Genomic DNA, 25,545 nt, shown 5'->3' on the forward strand with positions numbered 1-25,545 from the left:
TTTTAAATACTTCTCATATAACACTCCGCCAGCATTTGCTGCTGTTCGGGTAAATGATGTCGACTTCTGATAAGGAAAGAAGAACAATTGTGAGCTTTCTGTTATGGTCTTGTCTGGTCTTTGAAAAATAGCTCCCAGTTCGGCAGCAAGTTCAAGAAACCTTTCAGTTGTTATTCTACAAATAAAAAAAAATTTTTTAGTTTAAAAAATGGTCGAATTTTTCGGAAAAATAGTCTATTAAGTATATAATGTTTCCATATAACAAATTTCCTGTACATAAATTTTTAATGTTAAAACTTATCCATTGATACAATATATATAAAACAGACTAAATAATAGTCATATAATCTTATCATGGCAGAAGTAAATAATACAAGAACCTAAAATGTTGGAATGATGTATATATGCACAATGAATATCATACCTGTAGGAACCTGAACATTCAAATTCGTGTTCAACGACTAAGTCGGATATAATTCGCGTGTCGATAGTTTAATCTTTTCTAAATTCTTTTAAAGCAATCTTTCCTCTCGTTGACGATTTCAAAAGATCAAATATGTTTTTTCTCTGTACAGCTACAGCATTTCATGCATTATATGTTACAAATTGTAATAAACTGTAAAAAAACTCCAGAAGAGAAATGTAGTTTTAAAATATAATATATAAATGTGACGTATAAAAAATGTGCGAGAAAGTTTAATAGTAAATCATTTTTTAACAGTTTATATTCGAATGACGCTGAAGCTCAAAGAGACAGGTGTTCTCAACAAGAATTTCGTTTTCTAATTGTTTTGATTGAATTTGAAAAATATTACATTGTTTAAACAATGTTATACATTTTTAAACATTACATCTAAGTATCTTTTAAATTCATAAAAATTGTAAATTTCAAGAATCGCTCTACATAATGTTAAACGATTGAAAAATTGTTTTAAAAATAGAATACTTTTTCAAACGTAATCGAAATAATTTATATAAATAAAAATTTTAATACATAACCAACCTTAGAAGGAGGTAACAAACAACGCAATAAAATCGTATAGAAACCTACACTGTACAATAAATAATAAAGCAAAGAAATGACTTACGAAAAACATCAGAAACATTTAAGACGTATTGGTCATTTCGTGCAGAATCAGTTATTGGTGTTAACGTTAGTAATTGTGAGGAATTTGGAGATTGATGATCGTTTGACAATACTTCGACAGACGTTATTGCAGGCGAAGATGGAAGAATATTATTGAGTGATACGAGACTCTCCTTCCATTTTTTCATTCTAATTTTGAATTTTTTTTCGAATCCAAATTCCGTTTCGTTAAAATTTTTTTTAACATTTCGTCATCATCCAACGTATCAAAAATTTCTTCATCTATTCCCGCCGTTACATATATGAAGAGTGTATATAATCAAGAATGTGCACATATATTATACTATATATATATATATAAATGTGTGTGTATATGTGCGCGCGCGCGTGCGTGTGTGTGTGTGTGTGTGTGTGTGTGTGTATGTACATATATACATACGTTTCATAAAACAAAAATAAAACTGTACTGAATATTAAAAATATTAGTTATATTTGAAACGCTGTCAAAAATTTCTTGGAAATTTAATCACTTTTCTATTGCTATTAAGATCAAGACTATATGATTAATATCGGACTATAGTATATGCATAAATTATGCAAAAATTATGAATGAAAGCATATATGATTGACAACATTTATTGAAGAAATATATTTCTGATCCTCTGAAGTCAGCAAATATGTATACATATAGCAAATATGTATACATGTATACATTCAGAATTTCTAATATACTGAAATCAACAAATATGTATATACATATATATATATATATATATATATATATATAGCAGGTTATGTTTGCAAGTTATCAAAATTCTTAGTTCTCAATAATCAAGTTATATACTTTTCTCGTATCGAGTACCCTGGCGGCTATCAAGTAGGGAGGCACGTCATGATGTGACAATGCCTCCCTAATGACCGGCCAGGGCAGGGAGTTAAACGCATTCTGGATGTCAAACGAGACACCCAGAACCACCCTGCCCTCTTCCGCCGCGGCCTCCAAGAGGGCTCGGACCTTTGCGATCGCATCCATGGTCGATCTGCCCTCCCGGAAGCCGTACTGGGCCTCACTGAGGTCCGGACCCTCCCGCGACAGGTGCCGGACGAGACGGGCAGCGATTACTCGCTCGAACAACTTTCCCGTCTCGTCCAGCAAGCATATCGGACGATAACCCGACGGCTGGTCAGCTGGTTTCCCCTCCTTGGGGAGGAGGACCAGCTTGGCCTTCTTCCACTGGCTGGGGAACCGGCCTTCCCTCATGCACCTAGTAAAAAGGGCCCTGAGGTGTTCGGCCAGCTCCCCGGTGGTCCAAGTCCACGCCTTTCCAGGAATGCCGTCAGGCCCGGGCGCTTTGCCCGCCTTCAGCCTCCTGACGGCAGCCTGGAGCTCCTCCATCGTGACCCCGAATTCCTCGTCGTCCCACTCCGCGGGAGGCGGAGCGGGTACTCCATTAACTCTCTCCCCCTCGTCATCGGGGAAGAGAGTCTCCACGACTTCCTCGAGGAATTCAGGGTCCATAGACTCTGTCGTGGGGGGCGCCCAGGGTTTTAGTTTGTTCAAAACTATCCTGTATGGGCGCCCCTACGGGTCTTTCTCCAATGTTTGGAGGAGCTCCTCCCAGGCGCGATCCTTGGCCACCTTTACCGCCTTAGAGAGGGCCCGCTTGGCGGAGCGGTAGCCCTCTCTAGCTTCCTCCTCTGCCAGGGGGTCTTGTCGGGCCCTTGCCCTAAGATAGACCTTTCTGGCATGGACGGAGGAGCGCCGTAACTCGGCAATCTCCTCCGTCCACCAGTACATTCCCTTGCGTGGGATCGGGTTGGATCGGGGCATCGCAGCATCACATGCTTGCCTCATGATAGCTCCGATCCTTTCAGCCTGGTCTTCCACGCTAGTCGCTGCATTCCGCAGAATATTTTCCTCCCATAGTGCAGTTTGCATCGCAGCACGAAACAAGTCGCGATCCGCCTTACGCCACTGCCATCGCGAAAATTTCTCGCGTGCTGCTTGTCGGCGTTCCACAGTCTCGCGAGGGGTAGCCAGGAGGGAAAACTCCACATACTCGTGGTCCGACCTTGTCTCCACATCCTCAACCACCCCCCATCCCCCGGCTCGGCGCAATCCCTCCGGGTTTACCATCGTGATATCCACAATGGATCCCCCATTGGGTCTTATGCACGTCCATCTATTCCCTCGATTGAGAGAAAGCAGATTTCTCTCCGCCATCCAATCTTCCACTTCCCTCCCCCGAGCATTCGTGACCGGGGATCCCCACAGTGCCGATTTAGCATTGAGGTCCCCAGCCACGACAATCGGGGCGGGGCTGAACCTAGCCAGACACATCCCTATTTGATTAAGGATGTCCTGAAATTCGGCCCTACTCCTATTTGGGGAGACGTAGGCACTGATGACCACTACCTGTCCCCATTTAACCACAACGTAACCCTCGCCCGCCACTAGTTTGATGCAAGGCTCGGGACAAGCAGTTTGCCTCCACGTTACCGCAGCAAGGCCACACCGACTTGACGCCCAACACGGGTGGTTGTTAGGCACACGGTACGGTTCCGCCACAATACCCAAACCGCTGCCGCGCTCTGCCATGGACTGTAGGAAAAGATCCTGGGCGGCGCGGCAACGGTTCAGGTTAGCTTGGAGAACTTTGGGTATGGATGTATAGGCCATTACTGAGCATCATTCAGGCCCTCCGTCTCCATTGCTTCTTCTACTCCTTGTTCTGTTGGAGTTTGTTCAAGAGTTTGTTCAGGGGTTTGTTCTACCCCCACATCCTTCTCCGGTTGGTTATCGGCCTTCCTACCGGCTCGTTTCCCTTTTGCCTTTTTCCTATCCCCCACTTCTGGGGAAACAGTTGCAGACTCGCCAATGTCCTTCGAGGGACGCTTGGTCGCTTGTCTGACCCCTTCCTTAGCAGAAATTTCCCTCATCTCTACATCCACCGGACTACTCTGAGTAGGCCGAGTAGACTGCGTCGGTCTGGCACCCCCCCATCCCGGTTTGCGTTTTTTTCTCGCCGAGGAGCAGGCTTTGCTCCCAGCTCTGTGATTAGAGGGCTTCCCCAAATCGGCGCAGACCGGGCATTTCACCTCCCCACTACAGTTTTTTGCCATGTGTCCCTCCTCGCTACACCTATAGCACCGATTACTTCTATCTACTTCATTGGTGCAGGTTGCTCTCACGTGCCCTCCCTCCAGGCATTTGAAGCACTGGAGGGGACGCGCTGTGAGCACCTGCACCCTAACCGTAAACCAGCTCAGCCTAAGCTTGCTTCCATTCTGCAGGATTGCCCTAACCGCAGCAAGCGGGCATCTGGCCCAGGCTGTTTTCAGCCCGTTTGTTCCATCTCTAGGTGTTCCCACCTGTATTTGGGTAATTGAGCATTTGCCCACATCCGCTATAGCAGCAGAGATCTCCTGGGTAATCGAGTCTTCAATATCCAGGATTCTAACCTCTCCTGTTTTTACCGGTCTTACAACCGTGACTCCCTCTTTTCCTGTAAACAGTGCGTTCATGCTGTCGGCCAATTTGTCCGCTCTTACCGCACCCTCTTTACCAGGTAGTTCTATAAGTAGAGCTCCGGTTTGGGTCTTTTTTGGTTTCAACGGACCCTCGATCCCAATATCTTTTAAAGAGATCTTACTTCTAGCCTCTTTCATTAAGGTCTCATATTCACCCTTAAGGCTAATAAGGACCACCGCCGCTGTTTTTGGTGGGCGTCTAACTTTGTTAGCCGTACCAGTTCCTTTCGCTGTGTCATTCCTACTCTTATTTTGAATAGGTGGTTTATCCTTGGCTTGGCCTTGGGTTTTCTTGCTTGGATCCTGTCCTTTCGCTACTTGTTTCCCTTTAGGCTGCTGCTGGTTTCGTCTCTCCTGCGTCGGTTTAGACGGTGCCTTCCCATCTTTTCTGGCCTTCTTCTTTGTCACTTCAGCCCAGGACAATTGAGACGGAGGCTGCTCCAAGGGTGGATTGACCAACGCCACCTCACTATTCTCTGCATTCCCGGCCTTACCCTCAGCCCGTACGGGTTTGGGTGCAGCTTGCGCTGACGGTGGCGGGGGTGGCTTGTTAGGGGGTTTCTCTTTTCCCCCTTTGCGTCCCTGTTTTCCACCTTTCTCCGCCTCGATGACTTTGCCGCGGAGCTGACTTGGCTGTGTTTGGACCATGACCAGTCCGCCCGCAGCCAACGTATTTACAGTCCTCAACAAGGTTTCGAGTAGTGAGGCCGTCTTTTTCATTCCGGTCTCAATCACCTCTATCCTTTTCAGCACATTGCTGTCTACAGCATTCCCGATCTCTTGTCCCAGCACACTAGAGTTTCTAGGCTCCATGCTGGCCCCAGTGACAGTTTCTGGATCTGTATCTATCATTATGTCATCCTCCTCTGCAGGGACGGCTGCCTCTATTATTGCTGGAGATTTCCCTCCTAGAGGGGGTCTCCTTACCTCAGAGGCACCATTTCTAACTACTTCTTTTAACAGGCGTAGTTTGTTTCTTTCTGCAGCCTCTCTCTCCTTTTTCTCGCTTTCCTTATCAAGCCTCTCTTTCTCTCTTTCAATAACTGATCCCTTCTCTTATCAGCTTCTATTCTTTCTCTTTCAATCCTCTCTTTTTCTCTCTTGCTATTATCATCTTCATCAGAAGATGAGTCGTCTCTTATTACGTTCTTTACCCTTCTGGGTCGTTTTTCCTTTGGAGGTTCTTCTTGGACACGGCACAAAGGCCTATCTTCCATATCCACCTCCATATTCCAGCTATTATTTTTTTCAGCTTTTTTCTCTAGCCGAGCAATCTTCTCCAGAAGCTTAGCATTTTCACGCCTCAGCTCCTCAACTTCAAAGTCCTTGGCGATTGGTTCATCAGCATTTACTCGATCGACCAGATGGGCAGCTGCAGCTGAGATCACTGAAGCCGCCACATTGAGACTTTTTTTGTCTCTCCCTCTAAGCGAATTGCATGTGGTGTTAACCTTGTCAACGGTAGACACTTGCTCTATAATTCTACTGGCAAGGTTTTCTCACCGGGGCATTACGGAGTTCCTCGGTGTATTTCTTCTCATACTCTTTTTGATTTCTCGAGAGTTTAGCGGCTATTTTGGGGTCATCCAGTTCCTTGAATCTTTTCTCTTCATCTTCCCTTTCCTGTCTAGCCCACACCGCTTTCTTTATCTCATATGCTCCGGTAGTCACAGGCCTACTTCTCGTCTTACGCTCGACCATCCCTCCCTCCGGGTTCTCAGGGATATTTGATCCAGTGTCTGACGCTGAGTCAGACATTTCCACATTTATGACCTCACCTAAGGGGTTATCACTTTTTGACTGCTCCTGTTCATTGTCACTTTTTCTGAAAGTAGGAGCCCCCTTTCGTGACCTGCTTCGTTGCCCAGTAGGGCTTATCGCCTTACTACGTTCATCTCGTCGTGTTTTGGAGCGAGAGTGTTTTGTTTTCTCTTTCCCATCTAGGGAGGATCCAACAGTCACCGCTTGCGAGCTGTTATCCTTGCCCGCTTTAGCGCACTTTGGACCGGCATTACTGCCGGGTTTGATTGTGCGCTCTATACTGCTTTTTCTAGAGGAGCACTGGCTCCCCTGGGCGATGGTTGCATCTTCATCCAGGCTCGCCCTCAACCCAGATGGTAGCTGAAGTTGTAGCCCGACGTGTGATGACGACGGAGAGAGACCGGGACGATATTCCTCATCCGCCGGGTCCTGGGGGTCTGAATCCCCTGAGCCGGTAAACGTAGCTCCTTTAATACTCATTGTCATAGATTTTACGTTGGTTTATTTTCGGGGTGTCCTTCCCCTAGGCTGGTTGGCATCACCCACCTCACGAGCCCAGCCTGCCCGAGCCCTCGGGTATCCCCGGGTTCGCCATACCCGTATCGAGAGCGCCCCCCGAAGGCCCCGAAGGACCCCCAGAGACCGCCCCCGACCCCTGAGGCACCGTCCGCCGATCGACGCCGACGAGAGAACCCCGCCATCCCCACCCGCGCGCAACGAGGGGTGGCCGGCCGAGAAACCTCGATCCCAGCCCCGGCCAAGCACGCTCGATCCCGGTCCCCGCCACGCACGAGCAGGGACACGGAGCGCCCACACCACCGCCGACCCAACAGACTCCGCACTCGTCACCGGCCCTTACGTCCGATGACTAGACCCGCTGGCCCCAACCTCGGAATATGTCCGAGCGGCCCAACGGGTCTCCCACCCAGGACGCCTGGCCCCGACCTCGAAAGATGTTCGAGCGGCCCAGGCGACCCTCCGCACTAGGGGAACCGTGGAACCACGTCCTTGGTGTGCAATCCCCTAGTACGGACCTACCCTCCACCCAGCCCAGCACCACGTACTGGGTGGATGAAAAGCGGATATCCCCTCTCCAAGGAGAGGGGATCTTCGCGACCCCACGGAAGGGCGATCCAGGCCCACAGCGCCAACAGCCGAGGCTTCCCTGGGCTGCGGCGCCTCCGCCGAAATGGCCGAAGTGCAGGCCTTTTGACCCCCCAACCGCAAGGACACGGCCGACTCTACCCCACCCCAAGAAGGGAAACCCCAAGACCACCCACCCTGCCGGAACACTGGCGTGCAATGGGTGAATGGCCCAGTCCCGGGAGTGGGGTGACGCGGGACGGGAAGTACCCCGCAACCCCCAGGCCGGACTACCGCCGGACCGGGCCATTGCCCGAGAGATCCGGCGGCCGCCATCGGCCCAGAGGGAGGCGAGGGATCACCCATCCCACCTCTCTCCCCAGGGAACCACTCTCCTCCCCGAGCCAGCCGGAGCACCGGCGTGCAATGGCCCAGAAGGAGCCCCCCATCTACGTGGTTTTTTATCGAGGTTTTTCTTCCTCTAGGCCGGTGGGAGGAGTAGAAACTCTTCCCTTTCGGTCCCGGCCGACCGGGCGTTTGTAATCGGGGTCGCCTTCCCCTACCGCCGCTTTGGAGTCAGGGAACAAGTTCCCTGACAGGGGCGCCGGACCCTATTGTGCCCCCAAATCTCGACAAGTCGAGAAGAGGGGCACGGCATGCTCTTAGACCCTGTACCTCCCCACCGAGGCCTCCCTTTGGTATGACCGAAGGTACTGTCTCAGTGGATCATTGGTACAAGGAGCTCTCTCACCACGTCAAGGTGGCATGCCGCGAGAGGGCGTCCAACCTAACCTTGCGACCGGGCACTTCTCAACAGCCGCGTCGCTTGACCAAACGGTCACCCCGGGTGATCTTACAGAGACTACCCGTTGCAGAGCCACGCGCGGCACAGACGGGACGAGCGGTAGCGGAAGCGCAGCCGCCTCAGGGGAGACCAACAGCGACACCTGCATCACGGGAGACCGAACTCCCAAGCATGCCGCCCACGCCGCTAATGTCGGCATTGCAGGTCCCCGTTATGACTCCCGCGCCTCCTCCTCTGATAGACGCAATCGCGGAATTCGTTGGATACGACTTCCCGATCGGCCCGGTGGATCAGCCTTCCGATGACTTCCAGTCACCGTCGGGAGAGAGCGAGAGTGACGACGACGACGAGGCATGGGAGCCAAAGTAGGGAAAGACGGCTCGTCGACCGACGATTAAACATATATAAAATACACGTTTCTTTTGTTTGATTTTTATTTTGATAACTTGCTCGACAAAATGGTCACATAGTTTATTTTCGTTAGATTTTCATTTCTGCCATTCACATTTATTCCGTTTATTTTAAGATTACTAGACACTACAGACGCGCGCGCTTCGCGCGCGCCATTTAGCTTTAACATTATGCTATTGTATAATAATCGCGACACGACGCGGGATGATTAACCTCGCGACACGACGCGAGCTGTCACATCATGACACACACGACGCACTATACACGCACGAAACTCGCCACACTCCGCGATGACAGTCCCTCACGGGATGAAGCAAGCTACGCGGCGCGGCAATCAATCGAGATAGCCAATCGGCATCGCGGAAAAGAGGCTTCAATTTTACGATACAAACGAAATTCACTCAGGTAACACACGCCTTTTTTAAAAGTGGACACTTACGACATTTGTAAGAGATTTAGGATTAAGTTGCGTTGAAAGCCCGTACGGCATATTACATTTAGATTTTTGCGTATTATTAAAGATTACAGACTCGGCAAGACGGCAAAGACCGCGCGTAATTTTAGGTTAAAGATTATATCCGTCCGATAGGTATAAAACCAAGTTTAGTTGACACTTTGACTCACCGCCGATCAAAAAGGTCTCATATTATTTACCGGTTGTCGATACAGTTTAAGCGATAATGATCGTATAATGATAAGCGCGTTTAATCGAAACGCCGACATAGAGTTACGGCGATAACTCGTATTGGGGGCACGGAGGAACAACCCCCGGACCCGGTACGCGCGTCCATAAAGTGGGCGCCGAGAAAAGACTAAGTTCTTGGGAAAAACCATCTTCTCCGGGAACAACCAGGCCAAAATGTCTTTCGAGGACCTGGGACACAGCTCCAGGGGGTTCGCGCCATGACCCGGTGAAAATCCCCGGGAAACGTAACTTCTCCAGGAAAAGAGAGGTCCGACGAACTCGCCAGGACCGAAGGAGCTTCTCCAGGGGGTCGGCGCCATTATCCGGCGAAATCCCGGCGAAACGCACTTTCGCCAGGAACTTATCCATCCGACGGTCTTACCAAGACATGGGACACCCTTCCAGGGGGTCGGCGTCAAGGTCAAACGAGTTCCCCGGAAAACGCATCTTCCCCGGGAACAAATGACGGAATCCGTCGCGAGAGGTCCTGGGACACCTGCCTAGGGGGTCGACGTCGAGCTCTGACGAGATCCCCGGGAAACGCATCATCTCCGGGAACAGTGGCCCGGAACAGCGATACCAGCTCCCGAGAAACCTAGCCAGAGGGTCGGCGTCAACGGCCGACGACATCGACGTCACCCGGACGTCGTCTACAGGAAGAACACCCAAATTCATCATCAGGGACATCTCCGAGGAGGTGCGCATGGGTCGACGTCGTCCGCGTCGAACAGTTTCCGCGAGTGAAAACCTGGTGCAGCGGTACCGAGGAAGGAAGGTTCTCGCACTGCGTTGCGCGTGGAAATTTCCACGGGAACCTTCTAGAACGGACATAAGTGAGAGATGCGCAAAAGGGCACGCGAGAAAGTAGTGAAAATCATCGTGTTTTCGCATGATCGCGCCAGATGTGCCGGCCGCGAACAATAGACGATCGAGAAAGTTCCGAGGAGTGGGAACGATCCGGCATAAGTGGGGAGCCCAAGCGAGAGCCAGTGCTGCGATTTCGAGCCCCGGCACGCACGCGAATTTCCCCCTCCACTACGCACACAAATGACGCTCGGTATATCGGTGTGTCGGCAGCGCTCGGCCGTTCCGAGCGAGAGGGAGAATATCACTCCCTCCTTGTCGCTCTCACACAGCTCGCGCGATCGACGAATGTTTTTACGCTGGAAATGCTTTCTCGGTATCTCGGCGTTCGGCGTGAATCTGAGTTGCCGGTGCACGATAACCAAAGAGCGATCTTTGGAATAATGTAGAGATGTAAAAATGATTAATAAACATGAAAAAAATTGTAGTAAAAAATTATATAAAAGTATATTTTCGTTAACAAATATATTTATAGAAATACTATATTTTTATATATTATTTATTTATATGTCCAATAACGTGATATATATGTATATATATATATATATACATATACGTGTTCCAGGGGATATTGAACTAAATAAGAAAGTTATATACATATGTATTGTATAATTTATAACTTCTTTATTTGTTTCAATATCCTCAATTGTATACCATTCAAATAAATTCTAGTAAAGAATAATTTCCTCATATAAAAATTGTACTACAGTTAAACGCATTGTAATAGAAGGAGCCCACTATTGAGAAATTTAAAGAAGCATTTTAAAGCTCACAGTTTAATAAGTAGGATAGGTAGTTACCTCTATTAAGCTGGACCTCCCACCAGCGCAAATCAAGTTCGCATTAGGTCAAAAATTTAGTGCTATTTAGGTGCTAATTAAGTGCCCTAGTCCGAATTTTGGTGCTCGAACCGTTTAGCAGGAAATCGCGTAAAAAAATGGGGGGGGGGGTTTCAGCTTGCCATTAAGCTGGACCCCCCCATATCAGAAAATGGTCCTATAGAGAAGACAAGTATACTATAATTTAGTGCTAATTAAGTGCTCTAAAATAACGATAAAATATTGACAGATGTATAATATTTATTTAAATATACTACTATATATTGAACACAGTACCGTCGCGGTCGACACAAACACCTAAAAAATTTGCTGCATATTCGTTACTAATGATTATAGTATTAAAATTATATTATTAATTATAGTATTAATATTAAAATAATTCTCAGACATTGTATTTTAAAAGAATATCAAGATTCGAATTTAGTGCTAGCTGCATAGTGTTGAAATTAATCAATGGAGCGCGCGCTTCGCAGATAATCTAGTTAGTCCCAAAATAATTCTGAGACATCGTACTTTAAGAAAATATCACGAATCGAATTTAGTGCTAGCTGCAAATTAACTAGATTATCCGCGAAGCGCGCGCTCCATTGATTAATTAATTAATTTCAACACTATGCAGCTAGCACTAAATTCGAATCGTGATATTCTTTTAAAGTACAATGTCTGAGAATTATTTTAATATTAATACTATAATTAATAATATAATTTTAATACTATAATCATTAGTAACGAATATGCAGCAAATTTTTTAGGTGTTTGTGTCGACCGCGACGGTACTGTGTTCAATATATAGTAGTATATTTAAATAAATATTATACATCTGTCAATATTTTATCGTTATTTTAGAGCACTTAATTAGCACTTAATTAGCACTAAATTATAGTATACTTGTCTTCTCTATAGGACCATTTTCTGATATGGGGGGGTCCAGCTTAATGGCAAGCTGAACCCCCCCCCCATTTTTTTACGCGATTTCCTGCTAAACGGTTCGAGCACCAAAATTCGGACTAGGGCACTTAATTAGCACCTAAATAGCACTAAATTTTTGACCTAGTGCGAACTTGATTTGCGCTGGTGGGAGGTCCAGCTTAATAGAGGTAACTACCTATCCTACTTATTAAACTGTGAGCTTTAAAATGCTTCTTTAAATTTCTCAATAGTGGGCTCCTTCTATTACAATGTGTTTAACTGTAGTACAATTTTTATATGAGGAAATTATTCCTTACTAGAATTTATTTGAATGGTATACAATTGAGGATATTGAAACAAATAAAGAAGTTATAAATTATACAATACATATGTATATAACTTTCTTATTTAGTTCAATATCCCCTGGAACACGTATATGTATATATATATATACATATATATCACGTTATTGGACATATAAATAAATAATATTAAAAAATATAGTATTTCTATAAATATATTTGTTAACAAAAATATACTTTTATATAATTTTTTACTACAATTTTTTTCATGTTTATTAATCATTTTTACATCTCTACATTATTCCAAAGATCGCTCTTTGGTTATCGTGCACCGGCAACTCAGATTCACGCCGAACGCCGAGATACCGAGAAAGCATTTCCAGCGTAAAAACATTCGTCGATCTCGCGAGCTGTGTGAGAGCGACAAGGAGGGAGTGATATTCTCCCTCTCGCTCGGAACGGCCGAGCGCTGCCGACACACCGATAGACCGAGCGTCATTTGTGTGCGTAGTGGAGGGGGAAATTCGCGTGCGTGCCGAGGCTCGAAATCGCAGCACTGGCGAGAGCGACCGCTCGAGGCAGTCTCTCGGGTATAGCCGTGGCGAACACACGTATCACACTCTGTACGATCGGCATACGCGTTATACTTTACAACCAAGAACTCCCGCGTACTATCGCGTAAAATTTACTCGTCTTAACTAACAGCGAGGGGCAATTAATTGCCAAATACAATCGAGTGCTAGCAACAATACGCGAGTTGAAATTCGGATGCATTGTTAATTAACGGAAGTGCAATTATCGAGTATATAACAACCACGGGCATTGGGTCACGCGGATACGGAATATTGTGCGGACATTATTAATCATTGTATTTAACCACCGAATACTCGTTCGTTAATTTTGCGCACGAACATTGTATGATAGAGTGATTATCACGGCCGAGTGCGTGATCATAGTTTAACAATCACGGGGCACAAAGTCCTCCGATCGGAATAATTATCTGGAATAAAAGCATCGTATCGACTAAACGAATAAGCCGAGATACGCAATTTGAATAATTGTGCAACTTTATTAAAATAAAGCGACATTCACACCGAGGCGAGAAACTCGCGTTGTGAGACACCTTTATGATATTGTGAAACGGCCTGTAACGTTAAAATGATGATCTGGAATTAAAGATTAATTAATTCTGAAACAAATTCTCCTGATTAATTATAAAAAATTATCGATGCTTACCTTCTACTTACCTTGTCCTTCGGCGATGATCCAACGTTGGCCAGCAGCAATCCGGTATGCGATGTAAAGCGAGGATCCGAGGAAGCAGAGCAGCAACAGAGCAGCGATCCATCCGAGGCGGGAACCTGAAAGAAAAGAAGCGAATTAGTACATAATTAATACATAATAATCGGGACTTATCCTTATTTGGTATGCGAGGTAAAGCGAGGATCCAGAGACGGATAACGGCAACGGCGATCCATTCCGGGCGTCGATCTGCAACAAAACATAGAATAATTATCACATAATTATTTTATGATTACTTATCTCTATCTGGTATGCGATGTAAAGCGAGGATCCAGGGATGAGAAGCAGCAACGGTGATCCAACAGGGACATTAGTCTGAAATAAAATTCAAATAATTAGGATATAATTATTTTATCCTTACTTACTTCTATCTGGTATGCGATGTAAAGCGAGGATCCAGGGACGAGAAGCAGCAACGGTGATCCATCAAGGACATCTTTCTGAAACAAATAATTCCTATTAGCGTCTTGCGAATAATCGGGGCGTTGATGCGAACTTACCTTCTCGGTAGTCTAAGGTAAAACCGAGTGGCGACCGTTTGACAGGAATATTATCCGCCGGAATCGGGCTCAACACGTGCCGTCCGGTCACAACCTAACCTTGGAACCGGTGGCTGAAGTCACCGTCCCAAGGTCGGATCCTCCGAGTCGACAGACACCGTGCGAGCCGATGGACCAGACGGAGGTGATTCCAGGGGTTCCGGGAGCCGTACGAGCGATTGAGGAAACTGACCAATCGATGGGCCTTACGGAAGCAGAGGTGCAATTGTTTATGTCGAACAACGACGCCGAGCAATTGGCCCTGTTCCAGACGTTGCCGGAGGTCATCGAGGAGGAGGTCGTGGCCCAGTGCGGGGAACAGCCCGCTGGACCGCAGGACGAACGCGAGAGCCAATCGAGGGACGAGGAGAGCGTCGAGGATCAGCCCGACCAGACGGAGGCGCCGGAGATAGCGGCGGGTGCAGCGACGGCCCCGTAGAACATAACCCACCCCGATTGCGCGAAGACACACGATTCCGGAAAGTATGGCCAATGAGAGAGGTCGTTCCGATGTAACGCGTGTGTAAACATCTTTTTGAGTTTATTTTATTGTATTTTGAAGTCTATTGTTTTATTTTATCGTTTGATTGAGCATTCAGAAAGTTTTACGCCAATAGCGCGACTAAGGACCCAAGAGGTCTCGTTTTATATTCATTTTATCGTTTTCAATTTATAACGCATGTAGCAACCAATAGGAGCGTAGGGAGTCAAATACATAGTATTTCATACAAGACAAGCGCAAGCGAACAACCGAAAATCCTTTCAACCAATCCCACGCATCCCAGAGTGAATATCATTAGGAGCGAAGACAGAGCCATCGCGAGAGCCAATCACAGGCCATGGACTCTGATAAATTCAGAATTATAGTTCTTGCATTCATTTTCATTCTTTTTGCGATTTCTATCGTATGCATATTACTTTTAGCTTATTCGCATTCAGCGGGAGCACACCAACCGTATTATTTACCGTAGAATCAGTAGAGTCAATAAAGTCAGCGAGATGCGGCTTAAGGAGTACTTCGTGGTCACTTTGATCATATTCATACCTTTGATTATCAGTTTTCCAGAGATACATACAGTTAGCATGATATTCATTCTATATACCTTATACATCTTATTGTTAAGCCTCGAGATCGATCCTAGATTGATTCCCGACGAGCGATGAACCAATCACGTCGAATTAAGCGTGTATTGCGTCCGAGGACCAATAGCGTCCGTTTTACGTACTTTAGTATTAATTATGCATGTTTCACAGTTTAATTGCAGTTTTGACACAATGTCGAGTAGCGACAGCCAATGGGGCGAAGCCCTGATAGTTTTATATCGATTCGTCGAATTTTACCTTTATTTTAATATTCACAGACCATATTGTCGACGACAGCCAATAGGAGCGAATCCTGGCTAATTTCACATTATTCGATTTATTTTTAAGTTTTCTAAGGCATTCAGCTAATCGGAGCGCATTGAGCGACTCTGCCGAACGAACGCAGCGATCCGACCAATCAGAGACGAGCATGGCTCGAAATAGCGAGATTCGCATTACGACGCGTTTAAACGTTCAATTGCGATTACTTTTATGTTTTCCCTGTCGAAACTGTTAAGATATATTATTATTTTGTATGCGATACGCATTTCATATACTTACCGTCGGAATACTTACCGATGACGATTTCCCGTCCAATGATTGGGCGAGACGATCCCACGAAGTCCGGTACCTGAAAGAATAGGAGAATTAATCGAAGTATTGATTCTAGTACGTGATACTTACCTGCGTAGCGTCGGATTGTCAAAACGACCTATGATTGGTCACTCGGAACCGCTCCGAGTGACTAGCCCGCGAACACGCACTTTGTGCTGTTGCGACGGCTGGCATTGGTTGACGCAATGCGGAGATCGCAGCGAGAGCCCGTGTCCGCCGTCCAATCGGGATTCAGCATCGTGATTGAGCTGAGCCAGTAAACCGGCTCAGTTAGTTGCCAATTGGTCAACGACACTCGAAGGATCGTGTCGCCCGTAAAGCAGCGACGCGATTGGCCGAGGGCGAGGAGACGCGCGAAATGCACGAGACTCGCGCCGAAATGAGCGGCGATGCGCCGGCGCGAGCAGCCATAGTGGGAAAGCAAGACCCGTTCCTCCCGGACACAGTGCCGCCAGAAAATGAGACGCGGCCCGGTCGTCATGGAGATGGAGGGGATACTCACACAAAACACGAGCTACGTCCGTGTGCGCTCAGCGTTTCGGTTGCCTTCGGCTGAATAAAAGAAGGCAGACATATGATCTTCTGTCCTTCTTCCTCCCGCTCGATCCGTACCATAACTCGGGTGTCCGCATTTCGTTTTACCACGCAGTCCACGCACTGACAATGTTATATGTACATATATGTACATACAATTTGTAATACTAAAATGAATTAAAATATTAAAATACTAAATAAAAATAAATAATGTATTTCTATTTTTATATTTAATTTAATAATTTTTTTACACAAATAGAAATAGCATAGCAATTTATATTTTTGCAACCAGTATTTTTTTACTTTCCTAAAAGCGAGAATCGTGTATAATTGTGCAAATATGCGACCAATACCTATATACCAATATATTTACATTATTGAAAATTATTTATTTAAATGATACACGTTTATTATACATTACCGTTATGTGAGTTATTGTATTATTATGATAAACTTATTTATATGCTAGTAGACATATTAAAATAAAGGGAACATAATAAATAACACTTAATATCTATTAATAAATAAGAATAAAATTTATTATTTATTTAGTGTAATGAATAAATAAACGAACATGTCCTTCGATATTACATATATTAAAGCATACAATTTGCTTAAGGAACAACGCAATCACAATTCACAATTTTGTAAATCGCACATCTTTACTTGCAGATCAGTACCACCGGCATTTGCGTAATCCGATGCGCACCACGGGTTGCTCGATCGGATTTTGCACATCATGATGTCTCTTACAGATATGAATAAGTCTTTTACATAAACATTATATTATATCTCTTACAGACATATGTTTCTTATAAATAAGATTTAAAAAAAATCAAAAAGTTAAATACATAAAAGTTAAAAGTTAAAAGTTAAAGTACATAAAAGAAATTAGAAAGCAAAAGCATAAACAAATTTTTTAAATTTAAAACATAAAATTAACAATTTTAGTGTTCAAAAATTTGAAATTATTTATTAATTAGTAAATATTAAAAACAACGCAACAACAATTGATATATTATAAATATTAATATAAAAGATTCGTATATCATTACATAATATAATATAATATTAACACTCATCCCTCCAACGTTTTTTCTGGCACATCAATCTTCCAACCATGCTCTTTCGAGTCCCACGCGTTTTTCAAAATGTTAATTATAGCTTTGAAAAATTCCCCAAAAATTGTTATAATATCTTTGTACCTTCGACTAAAAATCAATGTAAAGAACATTTGGAAATCATTTATTTAAATATTTTTTTACAACAATTATATCTTGACAAACACACGTTACGACTCGTTTTACTTAAAAAATTATAACTCACGAACAAATTGACGAAGCTTAATAAACCAAAACGCAAATTAAAGCGAGAAAAAATAAAGAGAAAAATAATAATAATAATAATAATATTTTTTTAATTTATATAATAATTTTTTATTATATAAGCGCGGCCTCGTCCCCAGGGGCGGCCACGTCCCCGCTGAGAATACCAGCCCGCGCGCGCTCGCCCACGTCCCATTCCTTGTCGGAGTCCTAAAAAAAATTAAGGAATATATTGTAAACGGAATATGTGTATGTAATTAATCATGAAAAATAATAGATGAATATGATACTATTAATATAAAAAGAAATACGTACTCTTTTTATCTTGTTGCTGCTCTTGCTGCGGTGGCTGTTGCAGCTGCTGCTCCGGCTGTTCTTGTCCCGGTTGCGGCTGCGGTTGCTGCGGTTTCTGTAACTGCAGTTGCTTCTGCTGGCGCTGCAATTCCAGTTGCAGCTGCTTAATTTGCAACGACAGCGATTGCTCTTTTTGCTGCTGCTGCTGTTGCTGCTTCTGCAGCTGGATATGCAGCTGCTTCTGCTGGTGCAGCAATTGCTGCGTCATTATTTGCAATTGCTTTAGGGTGTAGCAGGGTGGAGCAGAACTTTTTGCCGAACTCTCTTCATTGTCGTCAAACATATCTTGATCTTCATCAAGATTTCCTTTCTCTTCAGCTGAAAGAAGATAATGACAATAAAATCTGTAATATAATTAAGGATGTATCACACGTACAATCTTAGACAAAAGTGCATGAAATTTGAAATACTTGAATATCTACGCCTAACGCATAGTAAATCTAGATGTAAGATACTCAAATGATAGTAGGAGTCTTATTTTTACTCCTAGAAAAGTATTTTTTACTTTATAAATGTTTTTTCCGTATTATTTGCGATTTTTGTAATTTATGAGCCTAAACTTTTGGCAGTGAAAATGCCCTGATTTCAACTTTATAACATCAAATTATTAATAAAATTAATAATTAATAATTAATTAATTATTAATTATCATTAATTATTAATTTATTTTTTTAAAACGGTGTAGTGAAGACAATTGAAACTTGGCAAATATTTTCATCTATTCGTATACTAGATGTACAAAAAAATTCAAAATATTGGTAGCGCTCCTTCAACATTTTTTTAGCTGTTTTATCCGCCAAAATCGTCTCTTCCCATAAGAATACGTGTAAAATCAGTGAAAATTAAAATCGTTATATCTCAGCAACCGTTTAGTAGATTCGTTTCTACTTTTTTGTAGCACATCAGGAAGACTAAAAGAACATACATCCTTAAATTAAATTAACCCTTAACATGTATATGTGGGTCTACGGCGTCCGAGCCAAAGTAATTTACTCCGCGTAAACGAGTGAATTATCGTAAGTTACTACAGAAGTAACGCTTGCGTAAACGTAGTATGAGTGAGTGAGTTAATAATAAATAATGTATAATACTTACTTGACATTTTAAGGTTTTTTAATTTTCTTTGAAGCAGAGATGTCATCTAAACGAGTCACGGCGTTTTTCTTCTTTCACCTATGTAACAAATAAAAAACGCCTATTCGTGTAATGACAGCTGACAAGCCGACACGAATAAATAAGGCGTCTTTGTGTGCATGTGTGGAGAAAAAAAAACGCTGTGACTTTTATTTCGAATTTGAGCATTCTTCGTATTCTTATAAAAGTTCACGAATTGAGCTTTTATAAAAGTTTGGTGAAGATTGTTCTTGACTGATTGTTCCTGATTGTTCTTCTCTTCTTGATTATTCTTGATTGTTCTTTGACTTGTGAGGATTCGCGTTATTTATTAATATAATTATTTGTGTGGTGACACTGCTGGTGACTCAAGTGGCGATTCATGTGACAACTCGACGTGTGGTGAGTCATATGAAAAATTGCGTATTAAAAATTTAAAAAATTTCAAATAATAAAAGTTAATTTTATTATTATTATTTAATTATTTAATTATTTAATTATTAATATGGAAATGTGTGATCAATTGAAAAAGAAATGTAAACGAATTTTTTCCGAAAATTGGCTAACTGATGATCGATTTAAATCTTGGATACGCAAAGTATCATTTGATGATAGTCTTTTTCATTGCACTGTATGCAATAATAATTTCTCGTGCAGTTCATCACATGTTTTAAGACATGCGGAATCTGCATGTCATAAAAATAATATCACAAAAAGTACATCATTATTCAATAATAATAATAATGATGTAAACTCGAGTACTCTAAATAAAGCAGCGGGTAAACGACGATTTAAACAAGAATGGTTACAGATTGAACAATTTAAGCTGTGGTTACTTGAAGTGCCACATAAAGAAAATTTATTTGCTTGTTCAATTTGTAATAAATCTATTGTTGGTGGTTTATCTCAAATCTATCGTCATGCAGATTCTAAGATGCATTTAAAAAATTTGGAAAAATGTAATACAGAAAGTAGTTCGTCGAATATAAATTTAAATGCGCAAAACAAAACATTTTTGCCGTTTAAAAAGAAAAAAATGTCATTTGAAATTCGATATGCCGCCGTAATGGTTGAAAGAAATATTTCATTTGCATCTGCAGAAATAATTCTCAATTTGTTTAAAGACTTAGCGAAAGATAAGGATTGTAGAGAGATTTTAGAAGGTATGTGTATGGGTCGAACAAAGTGTACGAATATAATTTCGAATGTTTTGTGCCCAGTTGAGACTAATCGTGTAGTCAAAAATATTCAAAATACTAAATTTTCAATTTTTATTGATGAAACATCAGACATTACAAATGAAAAATGGATGACGTTTCATGTACGATATGTTAATCCTCAAACATTAGATATTCACTCACTAGTAAAGTTGATTGATGTCGATGCGAGAAATTGCAGTGCAGAAAAATTATTTAATGCCTTTAAACAAGAAATGTTGAAACTACAAATACCATTTGAAAATATTATTGCCTTGTCATGCGATAATGCTTCTGTCATGACAGGGAAACATTTATTATTTAAAAAAAAACTTGAAGAAATGTGTAAAAATGTATTAACGCTTTCATGTCCATGCCATTCCGCTGCATTAATTGCGCATGCCGCATGTGAAAAAATACCTCCAGTTTGCGACAAATTTTTAAGAAAGATTGCAACATATATAAATAGTAGTCCGAAGCGTACAGCCATTTTTCGCGAATTTTGTGAATGTTTTCAAGAAACAAATCATAAAATTTTAAAATTAGCAGAAACGCGGTGGCTTTCTCGCCACTCATGTGTTGAACGAATTCTTGAATATTGGGATACTATTAAATATTTTTTGAATGAAATGGTTGTAAGTGAAAAGACAGAATCGGGGGAATATCTTTTATCTGTAATGCAGAACATAGACATGAAAGCATATTTATTATTCTTAAAATATATATTACAATTTTTTAATGTCTTTAATGCATTTTTTCAAGCTAAAGAAACAAGGATTCATTTGTTGCAGTCAAAAGTAATTGATTTCCTTATTGATATCTGTAAAAATTTTTTAAAACCAGAACTTTTAAAATATTTGCCTGAAATTAATTTCTCACAAAATGAAAATCATAAATCTTTGATTGAAATTAATTTAGGATCGCAATGCGAAGAATATCTCAGTCAATTAATGATTGAAGGACATACAGACGCAGTTATAAATATTCGAGAAAATTGTTTACAATTTTACATAACTGCTGCCGAGCAAATTTGTAAAAGATTACCAGTCAATGACAAATTTTTGTTTAAATTAAAAGTTTTCAAATCGCATACAGCTTTATTTGATATCGATAGAGAAACGTCATTCAATGATATTTCTTTTATCGTTAAAACTATTGGCGGTTTTGATGAAGACTGTTTAAAGAAAGAATGGTCAACATTGCATTTAGATTTTACTGTAGCAGAAAAACAAAATTTAAAAGAATTAAATTTTGATGAAATGTGGAAGCAAATTTTGCAATGTCAGAATAACGACATTAAATATCCTAATTTAAGATCTTTTCTAAATGCAATTCGATTACTTCCTAACTCGAATGCTGATTCAGAAAGAATATTTTCATATCTGCCAGATGTAAAAACGAAAAAACGAAATAATCTGTCATCAGTTTCTGTAAATGCTATTTGCGTCGTTAAATCAGCATTACATGCCAGAGGGGAAAATATTTTAAACATGAAAATTGATGACAATCATTTATCTCTCATGTCATCTAATAAATTATATGCTAAGCATCCTACTAAGCAAAAAAGTAGTCTAACATTATATCCTGCAGATGATGACAATATTGGTGATCTTTCTTCATTTAATGATATGCAATAATGTCTATAAAAGCAAATGCAAATAAAAGCAGCGCCGTGTAAAGTATCTTTTAAAGACATCGTCTATAAAAAACACCATGTCTGTAAATCTTGTAACCACGATGCTAAAAATCACTCCGAGATCTCGGACAGAGAAAGATTTATCAAATCATATTTAAATCATATTTAAACAATTCGGTCAATTGACCAATGCGATTAGTCAATTCTCTCTCCATCCGAGATCTCGGAGCGATTTCTAGTATCGTGGATACAAAGGTATAGAGACATAAAAAACGATTATGTACAAAATGTCTGTAAAAGACATCATGTCTATAAGAAACTTCATGTCTGTAAGAGACATATATATGTCTGTAAAAGACATTCATGTCTGTAAGAGACATCCCCAGCGAGAAATGCCCCATCTAATCGACGTTTCTCGCTGGGGCATGATGTGCAAAATCCGACCGAGCAACCTCCCCGTGGTGCACATCGGGTAACGCAAATGCCGGCGGTACTGATCTGCAAGTAAAGATGTGCAATTTACAAAATTGTGAATTGCGATTGTGTTGTTCCTTAAGCACGCAAATTGTGCTTTAATATATGTAATATCGAAGGACATGTTCGTTCATTTATTCATTATACTATGAATAAATCATGAATTTTATTATTATTTATTAATAGATATTAAGTGTTATTTATTATGTTCCATTTACTTTAATGTCTTTACTAGCATATATAAATGAGTTTATCATAATAATTAATACAATAATTCACATAACGGTAATGTATAATAAACGTGTATTATTTAAATAAATAATTTTGAAGAATATAAATATATTGGTATATATTGGTATATATTGGTCGCATATCTGCACAATGATCTGCACAATTATACATGATGCTCGCTTTCAGGAAAGTAAAAAAAATACTGGTTGCAAAAATGTAAATTGCTATGCCATTTCTACTTGTGTAACAAAAATATTAAATTAAATATAAAAATAGAAATATACTGTGTTTACGCGAGCGTTACTTCTGTAGTAACTTACGATAATTCACTCATTTACGCGCGGAGTGAATTATCGTAAGTTACTACAAAATCTCGTTTACGCGAAAGAATTATCGTAGGTACGTTATTATCGTGTATCGTTACATTATTTATTTTTATTTAATATTTAATATTTTAATATTTTAATTCATTTTAGTATTACAAATTGTATGTACATATACATATAACATTGTCAGTGCGTGGACTGCGTGGTAAAACGAAATGTGGACACCCGAGTTATGGTACGGATCGAGCGGGAGGAAGAAGGACAGAAGATCATATGTCTGCCTTCTTTTATTCAGCCGAAGGCAACCGAAACGCTGAGCGCACACGGACGTAGCTCATGTTTTGTGTGAGTATCCCCTCCATCTCCATGACGACCGGGCCGCGTCTCATTTTCTGGCGGCACTGCCCGGACAGTCCATCGTTGGCACTCGAAGCGGCAACTCGTACTTCGGTTCCGCGTAAATCATTCAAACCCGATCGACTTATCCCGTTGTCCGCTAGCGACATTAGCGTGATTATTACAATTTATTCGTGTTTGCGCGATAACGGGAGTTAATTGTGCGACACGCGAACGACCCTGAGAGTCGATACAAGCTCAATATCGTCGGTACCGTTGAGAACGTGTCCGCGATCGTAGCACATGCTGTAAACCAAAGAATTATTAAATTGTTATTTGTTTATAATAAACGAAGAGTGTTTATTCGCGACCCCGGTCAACATCCTGTCCGATTATCCGTGCTTTACGTGCGCATTACCAGGGCGTGGCCGACGGCCTTGAACACGTCCGCGACGTAGAACAGCGGCAGCCGTTACGCTGGAAGGAAGGAAGGGGCAACGCAACGCATCAAGGTTTCTGTATAAATCCAGAAAATACAGTGGCGACCGTAATTTCAACCCAAGTAGTAAGTGGCTATTTATTCAATTTCAACAGCGTCAATCGTTGATCCGGTCACAACCTTGGGATCGGATGCTAGATCATCCTACCCATCGTCGAGCCTGGACCATACCAGCGGAGGTTTCTGCCAACCGATCGGCGAGCCCGAGGCGCGAGGCATGGAGGACTTAACCGCGGAGACAACCGTCGACCAAATCAACAAGGAGACGGACGAGCTTGACGACTGCAGCTTTGAGAGCCTGGCGTCAACGCAGATCTTAGAGTCGATTCCGGAGGCTGTGGCACAAGCCATAATAATATCCGAAGGGATCGCACAGCCCGCTGGACGAAGCGAGGCATTCCAGCCAATAGTACAGCCCGCTGGACGAGGCGAGGTTTTCCAACAACTGACACAGCCCGCTGGACATAGCGAGGCTTTCCAAAGACTCACGCAGCCCGCTGGACGAAGCGAGGCACCAGGGGACGACGTCGAACATCCGCGAGAGGCCGAGAGAGCAGCGGAGGAGGCACCGATTCCCAGCAGCCAACCGCGTACGCAGGAGCATTAGTTGTATTCGCGCGGCGCGTACTTTGATATATATTTTATGTGTGTGTTCTTTTTATTTGATATTTTCATTTTTATTCGATAATTTTAACGAGTCATTCATATTTGACGTTTCATAGAGTTTTTTAACAGTTTATGCAGCAAGTGCAATTGATAGATTTTACTTTGATTTATATAGAGTCATTTCATTTGACGAATAGCATGTAAGGCATGACGACAGTTAGTTTTACGATTAAAAAAGACACTCAGGCTAAGAACAAGGCTTACCATATCCTTAACGACATATCCTAATTATCCTGTACATCCCAAGGAGTAGAGACTTAGATTTAATAGATTCATTCAGTAGAGTCAGCTAAAAGAGCCAATTAGAGGCCAATATTTTATTCGTTCGAGTTAGCTATGGATTCGGATAAATTTCGCATCCTAGTCTTATCATTTATATTCATATTGTTTGCCATTTCGATAGTTTGCATTTTGCTATTAGCGTATTCCAACGTGGCGAAAGCCGTTTCTTATTACCAGGCGTGAGAAAGATTAAAAAGGTCACAAGATGAGACTCAAGGGATACCTGGTAGTTACCCTGATCATATTTGTTCCAATAATACTTAGTTTTCCAGACATTCAAACAGTCACCATGATAAACGTTCTTTATACTCTCTACATCCTGTTGCTTACCCTCGAGATCGATCCACCATTGATTCCCGAGGAGCCTTGAGTGAATATGCATGCGTTGCGACAAGAAGTGCTCACGAGCACGAGCGAGGGCCAACCGAGTCCCGATATTATTATTTGATACTCAATTTTATTCATTTATCATAAGTTTGACAGTAAAGGCGAAACGCCGAACGACAACGACCAATGGCGAGAGTCCCGGTCCGTTATATTCAAGTGTGTGTTAAGTTTCATTTTATTCGAGTAGTTATAACATTTTAAGCAGCATGAGAGCCGACAGGATATATTCCCGGCGATTTAACAAAGTTTTATTATTTTCAAGACTTATTCTTTGATATGAAAGGCCTTAAGCCAATGAGAGCGCGCGAAGCGACTCAGTACCGCTAGAACGTACAAACCGACCAATAGGAAACGAGCAAGACTCGTACAA

The 25,545-nt window shown here is 42.2% G+C and overlaps 1 protein-coding gene across 1 annotated transcript; it reads right to left on the reverse strand.

The window, feature by feature from the left end:
• Positions 1-17,743: 17,743 nt before the first annotated feature.
• Positions 17,744-22,603, reverse strand: LOC139813172 (uncharacterized). The gene is made up of 2 exons (XM_071778527.1): positions 17,991-22,603; positions 17,744-17,885 (listed from the first exon to the last, which is right to left on the reverse strand). The coding sequence occupies exons 1-2, from the start codon at positions 18,310-18,312 to the stop codon at positions 17,767-17,769; spliced, it is 441 nt and encodes a 146-aa protein (XP_071634628.1). The 5' UTR covers positions 18,313-22,603; the 3' UTR covers positions 17,744-17,766.
• Positions 22,604-25,545: the final 2,942 nt, after the last annotated feature.

Source organism: Temnothorax longispinosus, chromosome 5 (assembly GCF_030848805.1).
Source record: "Temnothorax longispinosus isolate EJ_2023e chromosome 5, Tlon_JGU_v1, whole genome shotgun sequence".
In the NCBI taxonomy this organism is placed as follows: domain Eukaryota; kingdom Metazoa; phylum Arthropoda; class Insecta; order Hymenoptera; family Formicidae; genus Temnothorax; species Temnothorax longispinosus.

Coding starts and splice junctions, on each gene's coding strand:
- LOC139813172 (XM_071778527.1), bottom strand. CDS start 18,312: ATGTTTGACGACAATGAAGAGAGTTCGGCAAAAAGTTCTGCTCCACCC. Junction 17,886..17,990: donor GCAGCAACAAGATAAAAAGA/GTACGTATTTCT, acceptor AATTTTTTTTAG/GACTCCGACAAGGAATGGGA.